This window comes from Geotrypetes seraphini, chromosome 4 (genome assembly GCF_902459505.1).
Source record: "Geotrypetes seraphini chromosome 4, aGeoSer1.1, whole genome shotgun sequence".
Classification (NCBI taxonomy): Eukaryota; Metazoa; Chordata; class Amphibia; order Gymnophiona; family Dermophiidae; genus Geotrypetes; species Geotrypetes seraphini.
The window spans coordinates 12,509,750-12,525,484 of NC_047087.1; the positions used below are offsets into that span (position 1 = coordinate 12,509,750).

At 41.2% G+C, this 15,735-nt stretch overlaps 1 protein-coding gene across 1 annotated transcript in view; it reads left to right on the top strand.

Moving 5' to 3' along the window:
• SLC7A5 (solute carrier family 7 member 5) overlaps positions 1 to 15,735 on the top strand; it is a 56,380-nt gene that overhangs the window by 35,743 nt on the left and 4,902 nt on the right. The window contains exons 7-9 of the mRNA XM_033941059.1: positions 13,185 to 13,281; positions 14,074 to 14,223; positions 15,319 to 15,496. Of these exons, the coding sequence (XP_033796950.1) occupies positions 13,185 to 13,281; positions 14,074 to 14,223; positions 15,319 to 15,496 (425 nt within the window). The remainder of the gene's footprint in view (positions 1 to 13,184; positions 13,282 to 14,073; positions 14,224 to 15,318; positions 15,497 to 15,735) is intronic.

A 15,735-nucleotide genomic window follows, 5' to 3' on the forward strand; every position in this document is an offset into this window, starting at 1 on the left:
TGTCAGCAGTATCCCCTTCCTTGTTTAGGAGTACCCCTTCTCCCTTTCCTCCTCCTCTTATCCAACAGTAACTCTCGTCCCTTCCCTTTCCCTTCTCCCCTGTCAGCAGTAGCCCCTTCCCCTCTCTTGTCCAGGAGCACCCCTACCCCTTCCCTCCTTCCCTCTCCAGTAAATGTTTCCTCTTTGTAGGCTAGCGGCAGCTCTGTGTGTTTTTAACTTCGGCACACAGCTGCCCCTAAGCAGTATTTTAGCGCAGTTTCATGAGGGGGCCTTTGGTAGGCCGGCCCGCTTCGATGATGTGGCCTTACTGGGTCAGACCAATGGTCCATCAAGGCCAGGAACCCATTCTCACAGTGGCCAATCCAGGTCACTAGGACCTGGCCAAAACCAAAGCCTAGCAACATGCTACCGATCCAGGGCAAACAAAGGCTTCCCTCATATCTTAATAACAGACTATGGACTATGCTCTCTTCAGCCCACCAAATCACCACATATGGGACACAGACTGTGCAAGTCTGTCCAGTACTAGCATTAGCTCTTTAATTTACATCCTTTGTTTTCTAATTGAAGATCTTCTGTTTATCCCATGCTTTTTTGAATTTTTCCTCTCCACCACTTCCCTCGGGAGGGCATTCCAGGCATCTACCACCCTCTCCGTGAAAAAGAATTTCCTAACATTACTCCTGAGTCTTCCTCCCTGCAACCTCAAATTATGCTCTCTAGTTTTACCATTTTCTCTTATCTGGAAAATATTTGGTTCTATTTTAATACCTTTCAAGTATTTAAACATTTGTATCATATCTTCCCTGTCCCTCCTCTCCTCCAGAGTATACATATTTAGGTCTTCCAGTCTCTTCTCATATTCTTTTGGTTCAAACCTCTTACCTCTGGATCGCTTCAGTCTTTTTATATCCTTCACCAGATATGGCCTCCGAAACTGAACACAATACTCCAAGTGCGGCCTCACCAATGACCTATACAGGGGCATCAACACCTCCCTTCTTCTGCTGTTTATTCCTTTTTCTATACAGCCTAGCATCCTTTATCACATTGTTTAGATGCCTTTAGATCTTCAGACACAATCACCCCAAAGTCCCTCTCTCTGTCAGTGCTTATCAACCTCTTACCTCCCAGCACGTACAGTTCCCTTCTATTTATACCCCCCAAATGGATCACTCTGCACTTCTTCGCATTGAATTTTAGTTGCCAGACATTAGACCATTCTTCTAACTTTTGCAGATCCTTTTTCATGTTTTTCCACTTCCTCCGGGGATTCAGAAGTGTCTGAGACACTGTAAACTGGTGCTGCCCTAAGAGGCTGAGCACAGACACTCAAATAGGAACCCTTCAGAAGGTAGTTTCTCTGAAAAGTTCACCTTAAAGAGTTTATAGTCATTTTAACAGACAATAGTACTGGCCAATTTCTATATCCATTATAAAATACTACAAAGCATGTACATATGGTGAATATCCAAAATAACTGCCTCTTTCTGTTGGTCCCTATCTGCTTAACCTTAACCTTCTAACCCTTCAGAAATGACCCTCACAACCATATTGAACGGAATTGGTCCCAGCACTGAATGTAGGTAGATTTGCTGTATGATATTTAAAAGATCTAATACGATTTTGAAAATTCACCTTCTGTCTCGGTCGTGTTAAATTTAAGTTTAAATTTAATTCCAAATTTGCAAATTTTGATCTTAGTTCCGGTTTAGGTAGACCAGGAAGTAGTGTGGTATTACCTTAAACACATAAAGCAGGAGCCCTTGAGTGTTTCGGTAAGCACATCCGGTAGAGAAATCCCGGACGTGATGAAAGACGCCTTGAAATTTTGGGCAAGGTAAAAAAAAGTTTGGAGACCCTGAACATGCTATTTAGCATTGAATAATAAACAGGTTGGTTGGATATATGGCAATAGATTTGTGTGGGTAGCATTTTAGTGAGTGGTATTAAAGATTGTTGTTTCAGTAGAGATTGAAGCAACCATAAAATGTAACAGAAACTACCGTATCGGCGTAATTTTGATATAGAGTGAGTAGAGGCGAAAAATGTATCAACCACTAAAAATAGATCTTAAATTTAAAATCAACCACTAAAAACAGTTCTTAAATTTAAAATCAAAATAAAGTTTTTTAGATAAGTTTAAAGCATGTAGATTGCAATAGGGTGATTTAGCCTTAGGTAGTCCTTTGAAGCCTTTATTAATTGCAAGAGCTCTAAATAGTAAGATATCTGTTTTAAAGAAGTATATACATTTATTGTTTAGTGCTGACAAGATCAATTATATTGTTCCTGAAGAAGCTCTGTTGCTTGTAGAGAGAGCGAAACGGAGATCTTCCGTCGTTTCCAGATGGCCGGGTAGCAAATCTACTCCTGAGCTAAATACTACAATAATGATATAAGGAGATAACCATAGCAGAATAACTATAACAAATGGTATAAAAAGTAAAGAGAAAAGAAAAATCTTTCCAGTAAATTGGATATTATAATAATAAAAGAGTTTAAAGGACCGATGATAGCTCACAAGAAAGTTATATGCCGTGACGTGTTCTAGTAGCAGAACAACTGTGAGCGCTTTTATTTAATTTTAAGGATGGTGCATAGTAGAGAGCTGCACGGGAACGGGGACGACGGGAATCCTGCGGGACCCACAGGCATCCCGCGGGTTCCCCCTTCGGGTCACGGGGATCCCGTGGGGACGCCCCTAGGGTCTTGGGGATCCTGTGGGGACGCCCCCTAGGGTCGCGGGGATCCCATGGGGACACCTCCGAGGGTCGCGGGGCTCCTGCGGGGCTGGATGTACTCAGTCGTGTGGCTCTTCTCCCTACCTTCTCTGCTTGCAGCACAGAGCCGAACGGAAGTCTTCCCGACGTCAGCGCTGATGTCGGAGGGGAGGGAGGGCTTAAACAAAGCCCTCCCTCCCTCCGACGTCAGCGCTGACGTCGGGAAGACTTCCGTTCGGCTCTGTGCTGCAGGCAGGGCAGGTAAGGAGAAGGAGAGTAGCCTCGCGGTTTGAGTGGCTACCAAGGGAGGGGGGCGGTTCGCCCCGCCCCAGTTGCAGCACAGCCGGCCAGGTCCCCTTACTTTTGTGGCACTTCCCCGACCGACCGATAACAGCCCGGGTCCGACAATCCTCCCTGCCCTGTAGCCGCGAATCTAAATTACCTTCTTACAGCAGCTGTAAGAAGGTAATTTAGATTCGCGGTTAAGGGCAGGGAGGTTTGTCGGACCGGGGCTGTTGTCGGTCGGTCGGGGAAGTGCCACAAAAGTAAGGGGACCTGGCCGGCTGTGCTGCACCCGGGGCGGTAGAGAAGGAGGGGGGGAGAAGGACGCTGAAAGGCCATGGTGAAGACAGGAGGGGGGGGAAGGACTCTGAAAGCACTTGAAGACAGAGGAGGGAGAAGGACGCTGAAAGCACATGGGGGAATACAAAGGGGTGGAGAAGGACGCTGAAAGGCCATGGGAAGGGCGGGGGGGAGGACTCTGAAAGCACTTGTGGAAGACAGAGGGGGGAGAAGGATGCTGAAAGCACATGGGGAAGACAAAGGGGTGGAGAAGGACGCTGAAAGGCCATGGGGAAGACAGAGAGGGAGAAGGACGCTGAAAGGACATGGGGAAGATGGGGGGGAGAAGGACATTGAAAGGAAATGAGGAAGAGAGAGTAGGGAGAAGACGCTGGCAGGGAAGAAGACAGATGCCAGACTATGGGGGGAGCGGAGAGAAGAAGATGGGTGCCAGACCAATTTGGAAGGGGGAAGAAAGGGAGAGGCACAGTAACAGAGCAAATGGAAGATGCAGAAGGAAGAGAGACAGTGGATGGAAGGAATTGAATGAGAACATGAGGAAAGCAGAAACCAGGCAACAAAGGTAGGAAAAGAATTCTATTTCTTTTTTTTTTATTATTTTTTTTATTTATAAATTTTTCATTCTTACAATAATTTAATTGTACATAAAGCTTAAATTAATACATGAAAAATTATGATTCTAAATAATTCATCTTATCATATAAAATATAACCCTCCCCTTTTTTCATTTCTTATTTCCACATAATATACATTCCCCTCCCCACGCTAATATAACTATTACTAATGTGCTATGAAATCTGATCATTGGAATAGCGGGTCAATGGTTCCCAAATTTTCTTAAAATTATGAATATTTCCCTGTTGTAATGCTATTGTTTTTTCCATTTTGTATATATGACAGACTGAATTCCACCAAAATGTATAGTTTAATTTGGAATAATCCTTCCAATTTTGAGTTATTTGTTGCATGGCGATCCCTGTCAATATTAATAATAGTTTGTTATTGTTTGCTGAAATCGGACTCTGAGTTCTCATTGCTGTACCAAATAGTATAGTATCATATGAGAGTCTTACAGGATTTTCTAATAATTCATTAATTTGGGGCCAAATTAATTTCCAAAATGCATTTACACAGGGACAATAAAAAATTAAGTGATCTAACGTCCCAACTTCTACTCTACAATGCCAGCATCTATTAGATCTAGTACTATCTATTTTTTGTAAACGCGTAGGGGTCCATAAAACTCTATGTAACAAAAACATCCAAGTTTGACTCATAGATGCTGACTTTGTAGATCTTAATCTCCAGGACCAAAATCGTGGCCATTGAGACTCAGATATTGTCTGACCAATCTCAATGCTCCAAATATCCCTAAGTCCAGTTTTCTTTTTTTTATTTAAAAATCCATTTAACAATTTATACCATTTTGCGGCTTGGTGACCCAAGAAATCCGCCTGGAAACATAGAACCTGCAGACTATATTGAGTATTAAGCGCTTTCCATTCAGGGAACCCTGCCTGAATAGCTTGCTTCAATTGCAACCATTTAAAATATTGTGTTTTATTTAATCCAAATTTATGTTGCAATTGTGAAAAACTAAGCATTGTTCCTTCTGAAATAACATCATTCAATGTTCGTATACCTGCAATTATCCATTGTTTCCAGACGATTTTGTATCCGCCAATCTTGATCCTGGAGTTTACCCAAATGGATTGATTTAATGATTTAGCAATTGGTTCTGGTGATAGATTACTAATATATCTTAATGTCTTCCAAGTATTCAACAGAATTCTGTTATCCTTATATCTTCTAGACATGTTTATACTAATTAGATGTTCTAAATGTAGTGGGAACAGGAGTCGCCATTCTAGATATAGCCAATCTGGTACATTTTCCATGAGATCTGGGAGGATCCAATACATACCCTGTCTTAGAATATAGGCTTGATGGTACCTATAAAAATTTGGAAAATTTACCCCTCCCTCCACAATTGGTCTTTGTAAAGATACTAAAGCAATTCTGGGTCTTTTCCCAAACCAAACAAACTTTGTAAGAATATTATTTAACTTTTTATAGAATGACCCCTGAAAAAATATTGGTATCATACTCATTTGATAACAAACCACAGGCAACATCATCATTTTAATTGTTTTTTTTTTTTTTGCTTCAGGATAAAGTAGTATATTAGTTGTGTTGATAAAAATTTATAAACATTAGAGGCTCTGGTAGAAACCCGTTTACAAAGTATGTATTCTTCCCAATTAATATTTTCAAATTAATAAAGTCTTTTTGCTTATTTGTAAATGGGTTTCTACCAGAGCCTTTAATTCAGTAGCATAATTAAATGAAATAACTATTTCTGAAATTTATAGGGACGGGCGGGGACGGAGGGGATTCCTCGCGGGGACGGGTGGGGACGGAGGGATTCCTCACGGGGACGGGTGGGATTCCTCGCGGGGACGGGTGGGGACGGGTGGGACTTTGGCGGGGACGGGTGGGATTTCTGTCCCCGTGCAACTCTCTAGTGCATAGAGGGCTCTGGCAGTAGCCTATATGCATTTCGATGATAGAAGTGCGGTGCACAAAATACTTTGAAGGAGTGATTAATACTAATTAAATATGTCATATTCCATTCAATTGATCTGTTCAATCCAAAAGGTTTCAAAAAATTTAGCCTGGAGAGCCACCGTGCTTCGCATTGTAATAATTTCCTTTTGATGGTCACCTCCCCGAACACGTTTTTCTTCTTTGTCAATGCACAAACATTTTAAATCTTCAAATTTGTGCTTAAATTGTATGCAATGATCAACAAGCGGAGCAGTTAATATACCAAGTTTCAAGTTTACTAATTTTAATATACCGACCATCGAAGAACACCTGGCCGGTTTACAACTGATGATGTATTCAGACTTACAGGACAAAAAATGTTGGATTGTATATCTTGTGCCTTCTGTTGGATTGATTAACCCCTTCACTTGTGTGGTTATATTGCAAATGCTGCACAAACTGCATTTGTAAAATCCACATGGCAAAATGTTTTTACTGACTTGTTGGCCAGTATCATATATTGCCGGACTGAGAATATCTTTAAGATTTTTCTCTCTTGAAAATGCAATTCGGAGATAAGAATCACAATGGATTTGCTTTATTCTTTGGGGAAATGGTGGTAAATTGATATATTTGTGTGGGGTGATTGTAGCTGCTTTAATTGCCTCCAATTCCTGCTTAAGTTTAGAGCTCCTCTTTGATACTAGCAAGTTGAAAACAGATGGGGCAAGCCTTGAGCCTCCAAATGGTGTGCCTGGGAACTAAACACCATAATGATTGCACTGAATGAAATTCATCTTGATTATTTGGAATTGGGATAGACTGAGACTTCTTGATTATTGGGCTGTCTATATATGAATTGCAGACCCTGGAGTAGGTGGGAGGGTCTAAAGTCCCAGTGAGTCACCAAGATCCCTAACAGCAGGGAGCTTGGTGACAGCAGTTCTATAGGAGGGCCTAGCAATTGAGACACTCATACAAATTATACAGATTCTGCTGGAATCTACCTAATATTCCCAATAAATCTAGCTAGCAGCTTCTGTGCTATAATCTTCAGCTACCGATTAAAACTTAAAGCTGTTTTCTGGTCTGATTAACTATGTAAAATAAAATAAACCTTGCCTGCAGTATGAAAGACAAGAGATTTAAAACAAATTGTAGATTTAAAACAAATTGTAGAAAATATTTCTTCACTCAACATTTAATTAAACTCTAGAATTTGTTGCCAGAGAATGTGGTAAAAGCAGTTAGCTTAGCAGGGTTTTTAAAAGGTTTGGATAGGCTGGAGAGATTTACCCCTGACGCTTCTGGGTAGAAAAGCTCTGATTTAGAATGGTGATATTCCCACAATGGCTGTATGTGATGCAAATGTTGCTGTTGAAACTCTTGAAGAAGAATCTCAGGAACCTGAATCGTCTGCCCCTCCCATTGGAACCGTCATAAACCTTAAGTATAACTATCTTGTTGGTGGTAGGAATTGTGGTGGTCTAGGTATCCCCAATTTTGGACCTTATAACATGACTTGTTTGCTAAGACAAAGGATTGGATGCTTGTGGAGCAGCAATACACGCCAATACCTTTAGAATCTGCCTATTATGCGACCTATTCTCTTCCTGCTTTGCAACACATACCAAGTGGAAACCTCCTTAAGGCTTAAGTAGTGTTTTAGTGAAATCTGTGCTTGAGGGGTGAGCCACTTAGTGCAGAAACTCGGAGGGGATTCCTTTGAAGCTGGGATGGATAATCCTGTTTTTGTGGAATGGGAAAGGAGAGGTATTTCTCGGGTGGAGCATCTCTTAGATGATGGTTGGTTGAAACCTTTGGATATAGGGAATCATTGGGGGGGGGTGTCACATTTGCCTATTGTCAAATCAAATACTATATAGAGACTTTGTCGAAGGAATGACTGAGCCAACCCATAGGACGCCACTCAGATATTTTTTTTTTGCAGACTAACTAGCCCCAAATGAGGAAGGACACTGAAGGAGAACTCCTTTATGAACCCTTGAAAAAGCCCTTGTGGGCGAAACGGGTCCTGTTGGGGCAAAAGAATTGCTATTGTTTCGTATTCATTTTTGAAAAGTAACAGTAAGAATTACAGCAACAGGCAAGCAAGCCGCATTTAATGAGGAGGCAATCAGATGATCCAAAGCTAGACTAATGGCTTTGTAAGCTCTCTTGCCATCCTGTAATTGACCCAAACAAGTGAGGGTTGTAAATATTAATTAGCAGTTGGTGCTTCGGGAATGCTTCATATTTCACCCAAATACAGTTGCATAAAATAGGAGGGACGAAATCTCTATTATGACTCAAATGCCAATTCTTTCCCATTCCTTTTGGGCTTGTTGGTACACTCAGAATTTTTTTGTCTACCATAAAGAACGATTTGCAGGAAGTCTTGGGCACAGTTGAACAGATGGCGTTAGACATAGCAGGAACTTTCCAGGAGATGCGCAAGGGAGGGCTAATGTTGTGTTGTAAGGTGTGTCTCTTAGCGCTTAAGTGTATTCTTCAGTTTTGGATTTCTTCAGATGACGGAATGTGCTTTTTAATGGACTCGGTAACTGATGAAACCAAGAAAGAATTATGGTGACCCATTATAGATAAGTGACATTTTGCACCATCTTTGGTTTTATTATATGCTGTAGGTTGTTGAGGATTTGAAATGAATGGATGCATAATACTATTTTATTTTGTTTCAAGAGGGAGCTGTGGGCAATTATTTGCTGTCATCATTAGGTTTCCCGGGTCATAAATTCAGCCTGTGCCAGGAAATCTATTTCATCTGAATGCATTTTCCTGCTGACTGAAGGAACTGTGAGTTGCTGGTTTGAGAAATGAGTGGAGTGGTTTTTTTCTTTGGCCGATGCATGAATGGATGCCTGCTGCTTATTAAAAAGCTATGCCTAGAACTGCAGGGCTCCTGGTTAAACTGAGGTCTTTTTTCTCCACTATAAGTTGTGGTATCAGTTCCTTCTTTCAGTAGAAGAGTGTGAATTTTTCTTGTATTATTGTTGATTGACTACTACTGGTCCTTTAATTATTTACTATTTCTTCAGACCCCCCCATCTTATTGGAAATGGAGGGCTAAAAAATGCAAGGTCATGTATTTGGGCTGCAAAAACCCAAGGGAATGGTACTGTTTAGGGGTGAAGAATTTATGTGCATGACAGAAGAGCGGGACTTGGGTGTGATTGTATGTGATGATCTTAAAGTGGCCAAACAGGTTGAAAAGGTGATGGCAAAAGCTAGAAGGATGCTTGGGTGCATAGGAAAGGTATGGCCAGTAGGAAAAAGGAAGTATTGCTGCTCCTATATAAGACTCTGAGACCTCATTTAAAATATTGTGTACAATTCTGGAGGCCGTACCTTCAAAAAGATATAAAAAGGATGGAGTCAGTCCAGAGGAAGGCTATTAAAACGGTGTGTGATCTTCGTCATAAGGCGTATGGGGACATACTTAAAGATCTTAATCTGTATACTTTGGAAGTAAGGCAGGAGAGGGGAGATATGATAGACATTTAAATACCTACGTGGCGTAAATGTGCATCTCTTTCATTTGAAAGGAAACTCTGGAATGAGAGGGCATAGGATGAAGCAGTGACTTACCGGGGGGGTGGACCACCCAGGTGCACATCCTAGGGGGGTGCACAGCCGGCCAGGTCCGGAACCTCCCGCCCTACTCTGCCACGGGACCTACACCTCAGCGCAGCAGCTGGTCCACCCCTTCTGACGTACTTGTTCTGGAGCAGAGTTGGCAGCTGTGGGGAGGTGCAGCAATGTCCCACGATTTCTGCATCTGCCGGCTCTGCTCCAGAACAATTTATGTCAGAAGGGGGTGGACCGGCAGCTACGCAGAGGTGCAGGAAGGTCCCGCAATGACTACGTCTGCCAGCTCTGCTCGGAAGAAGTAAGTGACGTTGGAGGGGGTGGTCCGGCAGCCACAGTCATTGCAGGACCTTGTAGCAACTCCTCACGTCTGCTGGTGCACCCCTTCCGAAGTCAATTCTTCCAGAGCAGAGTTGGCAGCTGCAGTCATCATGGGACCTTGCTGCATGGCATTGGTTTAGAGGGAGAGAGAAAGGATAATGGAAGGGTGGTGGAGGGAGAGAAAGGGGGTAGGGTGGTGGAGGGAGAGAAAGTGGGCAGATGCTGATGGAAATTGGGGGAAGGGAGAGGAGAGAGTGAAATGCCAGACCATGGGAGTGTGGGAAGGGAAGGAGAGGAGAGAGATGCCAGACCGTTGGAGGAGGGAAGGGAAGAAGATGGATGCCAGACCAATGGGGGTGAAGGGAGAGATGGAAGGGGGAGGCATGCAGTTTCTGGAAGGGGTATAGAAATAGAGAAGATGCCATATAGAAGGGGCAGAGAGAGGGCAAACAGTGGATGAAAGGAAGAGAGTGTCAAGAAGATGAGGAAAGCAGAAACCAGAGAAGACAAAGGTAGAAAAAATTTTCGTTTATTTATTTTTTTAATAAATTCTTTATTCATTTTTCAAACTTACAATAAGTGTATCAACAGGTACAATCATTTAAACTTATATAAAACACTTAATGATCAACAATAATCAAATTATAAAATTTACCTCCCTCCCACCCTTTTCATATTATGTAATAAACATTTATATTTAATAGATACTTTCCTATCTTTCTTCCCATTTATAAACAACTTTTAAATTATCTCTCCTCCCTCTATCTATTCGTTTTTGTTTTTTTTATTTTTTGCATCACTGTTTCTGTGGTGTTGCATTATATGCAGAGTCCAGCTTCTTGGTGGTTCAGTTTAACCTTTGTCTTCGTATTTCTATTTTATCCCCCCTTTTACAAAACTGTAGAGCGTTTTTTAGCGCCGGCCGTGGTGGTAACAGCTCTGATGCTCAGAATTCTATGAGAGTCTGAGCTGTTACCACCATGGCTAAAAAGCACACTACAGTTTTGTAAAAGGGGGAGGGGTTAGTTTGTGATGACATATTCCATACTAGGCGAAGGTGTTTTCTGTGTTCGAAAGATATGGTTTTCTGTTAGGATTGACTGCAGGTTTGGTCTGTACTAGTCTGGCTTGTTTAGTTTTACAGTGGGTGTATTGATGTTGTACTGCTCACTACAGTATGTAAAATGCTGCCTTTTCCTAGGTACACTCTTGTGCGACATGTGGATTGTTACTAAAAATCATGTTTTTCATACAGATGGGGGGTGGTGTCAAAAAATGATGAGCCCTGGGTGTCACATATGCTAGGTACGCCACTGGGATGAACTTAAGAAGTGATAGGCTCAGGAGTAATCTAAGGAAATACTTTTTTACAGAAAGAGTGGTAGATGTGTGGAACAGTCTCCCAGAGGAAGTAGTAGAGACAGACTGTCTGAATTCAAGAAGGCACATGGGATCTCTTAGAGAGAGGAAGATAATAGTTACTGCGGATGGGCAGACTGGATGGGCCATTTGGCCTTTATCTGCTATCATGTTTCTAAGTTCATACTTTAGTCACTTGGTGCAGGCAGTGGAGGACCATCTTAAACAACGAGAAAACTTTGCTAATCTGAGATGCTTACCTGGACTCCTTGAATCCTAAAGGTCAAAGTTTACTATTCAGGTGGGGTTCCCTGAATGGAAAAATTTAAATCATCAATATAGTTTGGTATTCTTGTGCTTTCAGGTGGACTTCTTGGTATAAATTGTTAGCTGGATTGATAAATAAGAAACCAAAAACTGGTCTTAGGGACATTTGGAGCATTGAGATTAAGCACCAAATTTCTGTATCTCAATGGCCACGAATCTGGATTTGGAGGTTGAGATGTACAATGTCAGCATCTATGAGACAAACTTGGGTTTTTCTGTTACATAGAGCATTCTGGACCCCTTTTCGGTTACAAAAGTTAGATAGCTCTAAGTCAAATAAATGTTGGCATTGTCATCTCGAAGCCTATAGGGACTTTAGATCATTTATTGTTCTATTGTCCACTTATTTTGGCGTTTTGGAATTCAATATGGGGCCGAATAAATTGTTTATTGGAGAATCCAGTGGCATTGTCTTATGATACTGTGTTATTTGGCATGTCAATGACAGCTAAAAGTCAAATATCATCTAAGAACAACAGACTTTTATTAATAATGACAGGAGTTGCCATACAACAAATTACAAGCAATTGGAAGAATTGGAAGAGGGTTAACTATAGTTTTTGGTGGAATTAATTGTGTCATATGTATAAAATGGAAAGAACATTAGCCATTCAGAAAGGGAATTTTAAGAAATTTCAGGAGATTTGGGAGCCATTAGCAAAATATTCTAACGTCTAATTGTTTTCCCCTATAAACATGCACATCCGGGAGGGGGGAGGTTTGATAGGATAATAAATTTAGATATATTGAATTGAGGGTCATTATAGAAATTATGTATGTCAGTCATTGTGATTGGGAGGGAGGGGGGAAATAATTTTGAAATAGATAAAATTAATAGAATATTAAGTATGATATTGAAGTAAAAAATGTATTTATTATTATAATGGTGGGAATGATTGGAAGGAAATACTGTTAATAGGGATTTATAGTCGTATTATTGTGGAGGGGAGGATGATAAAGATTGATCTCTGGGGGATCATAAGAACCCAGACCCCTGAATGAGTTGTAATTTAGGACCTTTCATTGACATCTGTCACTTGTCCCCCCTCGTTTGCTTGAAATCACTTGAGGGGGGAGGGGGGATAATTAGGGGGGAAATGTTTGACTGAGTTCATTGTTTGAACAATTCTGATGCATAGTATTACAATATTTTATATTCTGCCTTTTTATAAATGTAGTTGTTGTCATCAATAAAATTAATTGAAATTAAAAAGATTTGGATAATTTCCTAACAGAAAAATCCACTGCTTATTCCTAGGGTAAACAGCATAAAATCTGTTTAACTCTTTGGGGATCTTGTTAGATACTTGTGACCTGGGTTGGCCACTGTTGAAAACAGGGTACTGGGCTTATAATGACAGAAGACCAGATGAGCCCAGCTAAAATTCTTCCACTGGGTAAATGAGGCTATGTATTCCCAAAAGCTTGTGCCCTGCGGGCTGCTTTGCTAGTGTTTCCTCATCCCTGCCCCAAGTAGCTGACAATTAGGCATCTGCAAGGGCAGGCTGACTTGCTCAAGTCGTACGAGTGAGCTTGAAAGAGGGGTGTACACTGGCTTTTAAATGGTTTAGTTTGACTAGTGTCAGATTTTGTAGACACGGGGTGAGAGTGGTTGAGTTGGGGCTTGGAACTTATTGTATCTTTCTCTTCTGTATGTTGATTACAATGAACCCCTTGTATGCCACAGTAAGAGGAGCCACTTGCTTTTCCTTTCAGATTGTTCTTTGTGGGTGCTCGGGAGGGTCACCTACCATCTCTTCTGGCCATGATTCACCCTCGACTGCTGACGCCAGTGCCGTCCCTGGTTTTTACAGTAAGTGCCATGCCACTTCTGCTCACCCAGTGCACAGTGTTAATAAATCTGTATGAGTCTATCATTCTTCTGAGCTTATTGCCCTGCTAGACCAGGCTTCCATGGGGTTTTAGTTCTCTGATACCAGACTGTGCCAGGGTCTGAGAGTATGTTAACATTGATTTTCTAAGCTGAGAGAAACAGCTAAAAGAAAATCTTCTGTGTTTGGTAGAGATGAAGAGGTGGACAAAAAAGGCTCTTCTGACTAGGGAAAGGTCTTGCACTTTGAGGTTCCCTTGGTACAGCAATTGGCATGGCTGGGCAAATTGAATGAGCCAATTTTCCTTTTTATTTCTCTGCCATTATTTTCTGTGTTAACATTTTCATTTCAGTATTGAATATATTAATAATCACTTTTAGAAAACTGATAATGATATTCAAGAAACAATAAAGTAAAACAAAACATTAGCATTTATCATAAAATAGAATCGTAAGTAATTGAGATTTAGGTGATTAACAGCCTGTTTGAACTGCCACAGAAGAGATTAGAGATCAAAGATTATTTGAGGGTCTTAGGAAAGAATATGGCAATAACTGAAAAAGCTGGTCTAGCTTGTCTATGTAAACTCTCCTGGGAGGACCACAAAGAGCCTCTTGAACCAGTATCAGGCTGGTATATGCCGTGGAAAGTGTTCCTTTCCTTAGATGTTAAGAGGGGTCGGGGCGGAGATAGCTAGTATTTTCCAGAAATGCATGCCCTGTGAGTTTCACCCTGTTGCTGAGCTCCTGGTGTTGCTTTCCTGTCATCCACAGTGTGCCATGACCCTGCTCTATGCTTTCTCTAAAGACATCTTCTCAGTCATCAACTTCTTCAGCTTCTTCAACTGGCTTTGCGTGGCACTGGCTATCATTGGCATGATGTGGCTGCGTTACAGAAGTCCTGAGCTGCAAAGGCCCATCAAGGTGAGGGGTGAAGGAGGCATATCTTATGCCCAATGAGGCAGGGATGAGGGGCTGTATGAGAAGGACAGACTCGCCAATATCCACAGAAAGAACATAAGAGTATCCAGTTTCCAACACTGATCAACCCAGGTCACAAGTACCTGGCAAGATCCCAAGGAATAAAATGGATTTTATGCTGCTTATCCTAGGAATAAACAGTGAATTCTCCCAAGTCCATCTTAATAATGACTCATGGACTTTAGTGTTAGGAAATTATCCAAACCTTAAACCTTGCTAAGCTGACTGCTTTTACCACATTCTCTGGCAGTGAATTCCAGACTTAATTGCATGTTGGTGTGAACATATGTCTGAACCATTACCAGGCCTATACAAAAGAAAAATGGTAGTGGAGAAGCAGAGAGGATACAATGGTGAATAGACCCACCAGACCTCACACTATGAATCTTGAAATAAGCTCTTCCTTGGGGGAGCAGAGTTGCTGCGTATTTGATCTTGTGGACCGTTGTATATTGAGGTATCGCAGGATAGATGGTTTCCATCAAAAGAAGGGACCTTTAGGGCCCTTGTGTACAAGTTACTGCTTCTGTATCTAATCTCAATTTGTTAGGCATTAGATGTGTTTTTCTGGAGACAAATGTCACTGAAATTGAGGCACTGGGATACTGTGTGCTATGCAAATTCGATATAAAAAAATCCCTTCAGGAGTAAATCATATCTAAAATACAAAAAAATAAACACTTGCTTCAATATAGATGGAAAGACACTGAAAATAACAACTAATGAGCAAAGCTGCATCACAGACGAGCTCTGAATAGCAAATACACATGTTGCATCACTTCTAATCTCTTACACATGTTTTGACATCAATGTTCCCAATATTTTTACACAAAAATAAATTGCTCTTTTCATGAAAATATAACAAATTTTTGTGCCCATCCATATTTAGACTGTAAAAACTTATAAAATGTAAGTGCATTAAGCTCTGACTGCTGTCTACTCATAAAGACCACATTTGCCGAGTCATTAAACTGACCGGAATCTATTACAGATTGTAGTTTAGTTGATTAAGTCAAATGGTCCTCTCTCCTTCTCTAGCTGAACATCTTACTGCCCATCTTCTTCGTCCTGGCATGTATCTTCCTCATCGTTGTCTCCTTCTGGATGACCCCAGTGGAATGTGCCATTGGATTCGGTATCATCTTGACTGGACTCCCTGTTTACTACTTTGGGGTTTGGTGGAAATCGAAACCCAACTGGATTCTCAGTGGTATCTGTAAGTATTTCACCACAGGAATGGTAGCAATTTTTTTTTTTCCAGGTCACTGGCCTGTAATCTTTCTTTTAAAAATGTATTTAATTAAAACATCTATCTTACATCATCTATGGTTCTGGGCAGTTTAATTTAAAAAACATGACCTGACATACACACACAGAAGATAAAATAAACATAATCCTCTCGATATTCAGACTGCAGGAGATTGCTGGCGATCAAAAATCCAGTTCCAGCGCTGT